General features: G+C 46.2%; 1 protein-coding gene across 1 annotated transcript in view; it reads left to right on the top strand.

The window, feature by feature from the left end:
* Positions 1–260: 260 nt before the first annotated feature.
* LOC124623153 (vasopressin V2 receptor-like) overlaps positions 261–9,138 on the top strand; it is a 52,062-nt gene continuing 43,184 nt past the window's right edge. Inside the window, exon 1 of the mRNA XM_047148943.1 lies at positions 261–356. Coding sequence (XP_047004899.1) covers positions 261–356 — 96 coding nt within the window. The remainder of the gene's footprint in view (positions 357–9,138) is intronic.

Here is a 9,138-nt window from a genome sequence, read left to right as displayed (position 1 = left end):
CGTCGTGCGCGACGACGACGCCGCCGGCGGTGGAGGCGGCGCCGCGCTCGGCGTCGTGCTGCACGCTGCCCCGCGCGGCCGCCGTGGGGGCGGCGGCGTCGCCGCTGCGGCGGCCGCTCAGCCAGGCGCCGCTGCACACGTCACAGGCGGGCGGCGGCGTCGGCGGCGGCGCCGGCAGCGCCAACGGCAGCGCGACGCGGATGCGCCTGCGCCGCAGCGACGCTTCGTGCATAGAGCGGGCCAGGGCGCGCACGCTGCGCATGACCATCACCATAGTGGCCGCCTTCATCTGGTGCTGGACGCCCTACGTCGTCATGACGCTCTGGTACATGTTCGACCGGGAGTCGGCGAAGAAGGTAAGCGACCACTCAGCGTACCGTCTGTGTGTGTGTGTACACGTCTGGCTGCATGTACGTTGCTGATGACAGGTGTTTGTGCCGGCGAGCTTGGCACCAACTGTACACTCCTGGAAATGGAAAAAAGAACACATTGACACCGGTGTGTCAGACCCACCATACTTGCTCCGGACACTGCGAGAGTGCTGTACTAGCAATGATCACACGCACGGCACAGCGGACACACCAGGAACCGCGGTGTTGGCCGTCGAATGGCGCTAGCTGCGCAGCATTTGTGCACCGCCGCCGTCAGTGTCAGCCAGTTTGCCGTGGCATACGGAGCTCCATCGCAGTCTTTAACACTGGTAGCATGCCGCGACAGCGTGGACGTGAACCGTATGTGCAGTTGACGGACTTTGAGCGAGGGCGTATAGTGGGCACGAGGGAGGCCGGGTGGACGTACCGCCGAATTGCTCAACACGTGGGGCGTGAGGTCTCCACAGTACATCGATGTTGTCGCCAGTGATCGGCGGAAGGTGCACGTGCCCGTCGACCTGGGACCGGACCGCAGCGACGCACGGATGCACGCCAAGACCGTAGGATCCTACGCAGTGCCGTAGGGGACCGCACCGCCACTTCCCAGCAAATTAGGGACACTGTTGCTCCTGGGGTATCGGCGAGGACCATTCGCAACGGTCTCCATGAAGCTGGGCTACGGTCCCGCACACCGTTAGGCCGTCTTCCGCTCACGCCCCAACATCGTGCAGCCCGTCTCCAGTGGAGTCGCGACAGGCGTGAATGGAGGGACGAATGGAGACGTGTCGTCTTCAGCGATGAGAGTCGCTTCTGCCTTGGCGCCAATGGTGGTCGTATGCGTGTTTGGCGCCGTGCAGGTGAGCGCCACAATCAGGACTGCATACGACCGAGGCACACAGGGCCAACACCCAGCATCATGGTGTGGGGAGCGATCTCCTACACTGGCCGTACACCACTGGTGATCGTCGAGGGGACACTGAATAATGCACGGTACATCCAAACCGTCATCGAACCCATCTTTCTACCATTGCTAGACCGGCAAGGGAACTTGCTGTTCCAACAGGACAATGCACGTCCGCATGTATCCCGTGCCACCCAACGTGCTCTAGAAGGTGTAAGTCAACTACCTTGGCCAGCAAGATCTCCGGATCTGTCCCCCATTGAGCATGTTTGGGATTGGATGAAGCGTCGTCTCACGCGGTCTGCACGTCCAGCACGAACGCTGGTCCAACTGAGGCGCCAGATGGAAATGGCATGGCAAGCCGTTCCACAGGACTACATCCAGCATCTCTACGATCGTCTCCATGGGAGAATAGCAGCCTGCATTGCTGCGAAAGGTGGATATACACTGTACTAGTGCCGACATTGTGCATGCTCTGTTGCCTGTGTCTATGTGCCTGTGGTTCTGTCAGTGTGATCATGTGATGTATCTGACCCCAGGAATGTGTCAATAAAGTTTCCCCTTCCTGGGACAATGAATTCACGGTGTTCTTATTTCAATTTCCCGGAGTGTATTTAAGTAAAGTGGCAGTGTAGCCCTTCACGTCCTGACTGCAGAATAACTCCCTAATACAGGATGAAGCGGCAGAAGTGCTGATATTTCTGTTGGTTTTTGGTGATAGTGTTTCGGACAATATTACACCAGTACTTACGTCATTTGGAGACTAATAAAAAATGTGTTCAAATGTGTGCGAAATCCTATGGGACTTAACTGCTAAGGTCATCAGCCCCTAAGCTTACACACTACTCAACCTAAATTATCCTAAGGACAAACACACATACACCCATGCCCGAGGGAGGACTCGAACCTCCGGTGGGACCAGGGAGACTAATAGTTGTAGCTATCGCAAGTCGTATGTTTTTAAGTTGGTTAGTACCTCCAAGTACACGTGACAAGAGCGAGCCTTTAATTTTATTTATTTATTTATTTATTACTTTTTTTTTACTTAGCTTCACGTTCAGAGACCGTGAATACTTACAATTGAATGAAAAACAGCCTTCGGTCACTATTTTTAACCAATTAACCAGGTTTCGACACTTCTATGAGTATCTTCCTCAGAATTTAAATCAAAGAATTGTCTATATTCTATAGCCTGGTCACAGAATTATGAATAAGAACGTATGATAGAGTATTTCACGATAATTCCGTACTTATACTCTATCATACGTTTTTAGTCATAATTCTGTGACCATGTTATAGAATATAGACCATTCTTTGATTTAAATTCTGAGGAATACATTCATAGAAGTGTCGAAACCTGGTTAATTGGTTAAAAATAGTGACCGACGGCTGTTTTTCTTTCAGTTGTCAAGCCTTTAATGCTTACTTTCGCCTGGGCAGCTGGTGAGGTGATGAAGTCTGGACAAATGGAAGTAGAGCGGTTAGTCTATACTGACCGGCGTAATCCACTCAGTTGTGCAGTACGGCTGGGCAGAAAACATCAGGTCGTAAAGTTTCTGATGCGTTTGTGTGAAGACTGTTTCACACAGAGAAAATGCAACATACACACTGATGTGTTTAGATATTGATGTACCAAATATAAAAATTTCTTCACTTACACCCTTCTCATTCTGTATGAAGGTGAATTTTTGAAATGACATCTGGCGCCAAGGACTGTGGCGAATCTGTAAGTAGGCTGTTTATGTTTTCTCTATGTAAGTAGGCTGTTTATGTTTTCTCTATGTAAGTAGGCTGTTTATGTTTTCTTATTGGCAACGTTACGTAGCGCTCAATATGAAAATCACTGGCTGTGCTGTGTGCAGTCTGTGGCTGCTTTGCATTGTTGTAATACTCGCCATTGTAGTGTTAGGCAGCTGGCTGTGAACAGCGCGTAACGTTGCGCAGTTGGAGGTGAGCCGCCAGCAGTGGTGGATGTGGGGAGAGAGATGGCGGAGTTTTGAAATTTGTCATGAATTGCTATATTTATATATGATGATATCAAGGTAAATACATTGTTTGTTCTCTATTAATATCTTTCATTTGCTAACTATCCCTATCAGTAGTTAGTGCCTTTAGTAGTTTGAATCTTTTATTTAGCTGGCAGTAGTGGCGCTCGCTGTACTGCAGTAGCTTGAGCAGCGAAGATTTTTGTGAGGTAAGTGATTTGTGAAAGGTATAGTTTAATGTTTGTCAGGGCCATTCTTTAGTAGGGAATTTTGAAAGTCAGATTGCGTTGCGCTAAAAATATTGTGTGTCAGGTTAAGCACAGTCATGTAGAATTGTTCAAAGGGGACGTTTCATATGATTCCTTTGTTATTGTAATTATGAAAAATTTTTTTCAAATCTGTATTGGCCACTGCCCAATCCAATTTGTAAAAATTTTTGTGGGGAGCATGGGGGCTATGTAAGTAGGCTGTTTATGTTTTCTCTATGTAAGTAGGCTGTTTATGTTTTCTCTATGTAAGTAGGCTGTTTATGTTTTCTTATTGGCAACGTTACGTAGCGCTCAATATGAAAATCACTGGCTGTGCTGTGTGCAGCCTGTGGCTGCTTTGCATTGTTGTAATACTCGCCATTGTAGTGTTAGGCAGCTGGCTGTGAACAGCGCGTAACGTTGCGCAGTTGGAGGTGAGCCGCCAGCAGTGGTGGATGTGGGGAGAGAGATGGCGGAGTTTTGAAATTTGTCATGAATTGCTATATTTATATATGATGATATCAAGGTAAATACATTGTTTGTTCTCTATTAATATCTTTCATTTGCTAACTATCCCTATCAGTAGTTAGTGCCTTTAGTAGTTTGAATCTTTTATTTAGCTGGCAGTAGTGGCGCTCGCTGTACTGCAGTAGCTTGAGCAGCGAAGATTTTTGTGAGGTAAGTGATTAGTGAAAGGTATAGTTTAATGTTTGTCAGGGCCATTCTTTAGTAGGGAATTTTGAAAGTCAGATTGCGTTGCGCTAAAAATATTGTGTGTCAGGTTAAGCACAGTCATGTAGAATTGTTCAAAGGGGACGTTTCAAATCTTCTGGTTAACAGGTTTTGAATGTGTTGTATGTTTCCCTTCCAACTGTCCAAAACTCCTGTTCTTGAGAGCTTCATAGCTAACAGACAGTACTGAAAAAAAAGAAGCAACACACTGAAGGACAAGGTTTTTCTATTGATAAGTTATGTGACAAATAGTACATCAGTGTACCAGTATAGCAATAGACAGTGTATCCGTGTCCAGAGGCTACGCAGGCATCTAGTCTAACATGCAAACGATCACAAAGTTCACGAATGGCGTCCTGTGATAGACTATTCCAAGCATCTACATCCATTTGTTATCATGCGATGCGGTAACCATTATGTTCTGAGGACCCAAATGTTATACGCCCTCGCTGCTAGTGATAAATGGATGGAAGGTGCCCAAAGAACCTTTTGCCGTAGGAACCTGAACAGCCAGGCAAACGATTGTTTGACACAAGTAAACTGTTGATAATATTGTTGTACTCAACTTTTGGGGGAAGAACGCTACACTGTTGACAACATGTGGATAGCCAGAAGCTGGGGCCCAACGCGGTCTTCTGTCTCAGTACACGCAATGTTTGCCTGTAGAGGTAACTATCGGCAACTCAGTGTAACTTCCGGCACCAACTAGCAACTGGAAGTAATTTTGAGCTAGCGGACAGGTGACTATCTACCCTCGACTTATAACATCTTCCTGATGGTCTTCATTGTTCGGCGGCCTGGACGTTCTTCATTGCTGGCGATGTTCAAAGGGCCAGTTGCGGCGCCCGCAGGAATTGTCGAGGCGCAGCCTCCGGGCAGTATCGATATGCTACGATGCACACCAGCTAGGGGAGAACGAGTAAGTTTCCGCCCCATCATTTCCCGTACATGTTAAATGGTTCCAGTAGTAGCTGGCCAGTTGCTGCACACCACAAAGTAGACGTTGCGTTAGAGCAGCCGTATAACGAGGTGGGTTGTCTTGCTGTGGAAGCTCATCACTTTGCTGTTAAAGAGATGCCAGTACGGAAGGGACAACATCCTTTTTTTTAAATTTTTCACTGCACCTGTGAAGGAGACCGTGGGCTATAGGAGAGCATAACCATTTTCAACAGAGAGTTAAAGTTTGTGTTCTTGTGGCATTTGGGTGCTTATTTAGTTTTGTAGAATTTTTGATTGCATGTAGGTGGGTAGTTGAGAGGAAGGTGTTGCTCATTAAATTTCCCTCGTTCCAAATCCCGTTATTTGCCTTACGGCCGAGGTAGAAACCTCTCGGTCGAAGAAAACCCCAGCCGGGATTGGTTGTCTGTTGTTCGGGTCATGTATCTTCATGTTATCTCAGTGGTCCGATCTAGGAATTTTGTTGATGTAGAAACTTTCCGTTGAATCCCGTGGCAGATGAAAAAACGTCACTCTTCAGTCGATGTAGAGAATATTGTCTTGTTCTGTAGCAGTTTACAACATCCTCAGTGGCATTGTAGCGAGAAGAAATTACTTCTCTGAACGGTATCACTAACCTGGTGTCTCGGTAAGTCCCTCGTAGCACAGTAGTAGCGCTTAGTCTCCTGATTCCATGTAGCTGGTGAACCTGCTGAAGTGGAGTGTTTAGGGATTCCAGTTGTTAATTGTCAACAACGTTTGTACTATACTTGTTTAAATACAGAAATTGCTTTGTCACACACGTCACAGAATCAGAATTTGCAATATGGCGGCTCTGGGCTACGCCGTTATATTCGACCCTTTACAACACATTAACACAGTTTTCCGACTTGACATAATGATAGATCCTGCCCACGACACGTGGCGTTCTGATAACTAATAACGTCACTTTATATCTTGTATCACGGCTGAAATGTGTTCTCGCGACCATTCTTTTGGCGCCGCCCCGGTTACTCGACCGTGTGGTTTGAGTGGCGACTCCCTACTAACTTGCCCTGTCTTCCCGAAGGAGAAGAGAGACCGTTTCTCCCTCAGCCAATAAGGACACTTCTCTCGTCTTCTACGCACACACACACACACACACACACACACACACAGCCAATGGGCGTTCAGATCGCAGTTGCTTGGCGGATCTGACGTCACGTTAGCGGGCATTGCGACGGAAGTTTGTCTCGGGACACTGTCTCAGATTGTAAGATCCTACTCCCGAATAGTCGGATCTTGTCCCTGCTAAGGTTGCACAACATTGCCTCCTATGATTCAGTCGTGTTTTCCTGCGAATTTAAGAATTCGATTAGAGGGATTGCAAGATACTTGACGTTTGGTTGGGGGGGCAATTTTTTGTCGCCGAAGTCGAATGCTGAATTCTTGGGTGCCTTTTGGTGGCGATTAGTAAGATTTCTACACTGAAGAGCCAAAGCAACTGCTACATGTGCCTAATATCGTGTAGGGCCCCCGCGAGCACACAGAGGTGCCGCAACATGACTTGGCATGGGCTCGACTCATGTCTGAAGTAGTGCTGAGGGGAATTGACACCATGAATCCTCCAGGGCTGTCCTTAAATCCGTAAGAGTACGAAGAGGTGCAGATCACTTCTGAACAACACGTTGCAAGGCATCGCAGATATGCTCAATAATGTTAATGTCTGGGGAATTTGGCGGCCAGCGGAAGTGTTTATACTCAGAAGAGTGACATGCAGGGTCCATGGACTCATGAGGTTGTCTCCATACCCCTACACGTCCACCCAGTCGATACAACTCGAAACGAGACTCGTACGACCAGGCCACATGCTTTGAGCCATCGAAGGTCCACTGTCGGTGCTGACGTGGCCAGGCAAGCTTTAAGCTTTGTGTCGTGCAGTCATCAAGGGTACACGTGCGGGCCTTCGCCTCTGAAAGCCCACATCGATGACATTTCGTTGAATGGTTAGCACGCTGACATTTGTTGATGGACCAGCACTGAAATCTGCAGCAGGTTGCGGAAGGGATGCACTTCTGTCACGTTGAACGACTATCTTCAGTCGTCGTTGGCCCCATTCTTGCCGGATCTTTTTCCGGCCGCAGCGAAGTTGGAGATTTGATGTTTTACTGGATTCCTGATATTCACGGTACACTCGTGAAACGGTCGTACGGGAAAATTCCCACTTCATCGCTACCTCGAAGATGCATCGCTCGTGCGCCGTCTATAACACCACGTTCAAACTCACTTAAATCTTGATAACTTGCCATTGTAGCAGCAGTAACCGATCTAACAACATCGCCAGTCACTTGTTATATAGGCGTTGCCGACCGCAGCGCCGTATTCTGCATGTTTACATATCGCTGTATTTGAATACGCATGCCTAGACTAGTTTCTTTGGCACTTCAGTATATATTGAAAAACAAATTCACACAATAAGCTTCGTAATCCCTACCTATCATTTAATAAACTGACAAGGGGCCCATTAGATATGTTAATGATGAATTCTGGTAAGTCTTAGGTGTGAAAGCCTCTGGTGTCCGAGCAAATCGAGGCTGAAGTTTTATGCGTGTCTCCTCTACCCGTAAGGTTAATCACGATTCGACCAAGTGAGCGAAGTGCAGTGGGTAAAGTACCCAGTTACCCCGCCGGCGGTACGTGTTCCAATCCTGCCTACGTACTTTTTCTTTTGTTTTTCAATTTTATCGTACAGAGTATCGTTAAATATTACATGGCATGAAAAATTACTCAAAAAGAGACGTTTCCCCGTGGTAATTTCATTCATTTATCAATCGTTACAGCTCACTCTTGAAATTGCAGAATCGTCTTGCTTGTTATCGCTTCCGGATGGTATTTTTCGTAGAAGCAACCGAAATACAAATTTGTAGAGCACCAAGCACATTTAATGAAAGCTTGTGTGTTGCTAGCACACGTATTTTTGAGAAGCGAGAACTACATTCGTTTAATTTGTGAATGTCCATCTCATTGCATGGGCGAGGGAATTCAGCTGGTGATACATACGACATACAGTACCATCACAGCAATATCTTGAGAATGTTATTACCTATCACATTTCTAGTTTCGGCGGCATATTATCGCCATCTTCAAGTCCCGCATCTGTAAAAAGAGTATTGGGTTTCCTTGGCTCATTTACAGTGGCATTTTTGTTATTAGCACATGTCCACTAGCTTTCATCAGGGGTCTATACTCGACACCATGTTGTTGCAATGCAGTGAGTATAGACTCCCGACGAAAACTAGCCCACGTGTGCTAGTAACAAGGATCCCATAGTACGAGTAAATGCGCCAGGGATATCAAATACTCTTTTGGTATTGGTTGGGCGTGAGGACGGGCGCAATGTCCTGCCGAAATTAGGTGTGTGACAGAATAAAGACGTTCTCAAGATACAGCGTGTTGGTTCTTTTTCACACATATATATATATATATATATATATATATATATATATATATATATATATATATATATTCGTTTAATTTCGAAAAAATTTTTGTTTCTTCAATTGACGTAGTGGGAACCACATGTATTTGATCATTCCAGTGAAAGCAGGTGAACAAAACTGATGCAGAATTAAGCAATGAATTTTGTGGGATCTTGCCATGAAGCTATTTCTCCATTAATCTTGGGAATTATGAATATTTTTCGTGAAAATTTTAGTGAGTCTGTAAAAATAAAAATCACAGAAATGGCTAAGTGCAGTGAATTTTGGTGGGATAATTTTCATGCTGCAGCTGCTTGCATTTCTTTGCGAGCTAACATCCCAAACATGTTCTGGCTCACATGCGTTTCCCCTTCATCGAAATGTCTTGACTCAGACCCGTCTAAATTAGACACTTGTGACCCTTGGTTAAATTGTCTGTGTGATGGCAAGTTTGCGAAATTCAAAGTTAATACAACATATAATAACAGTAATAATAATATCGGGAAC

Source organism: Schistocerca americana, chromosome 7 (genome assembly GCF_021461395.2).
Source record: "Schistocerca americana isolate TAMUIC-IGC-003095 chromosome 7, iqSchAmer2.1, whole genome shotgun sequence".
Taxonomy (NCBI): Eukaryota; Metazoa; Arthropoda; class Insecta; order Orthoptera; family Acrididae; genus Schistocerca; species Schistocerca americana.
Note: the sequence above shows the minus strand (reverse complement) of the source record. Positions and strands in the feature narration are given on the sequence as shown.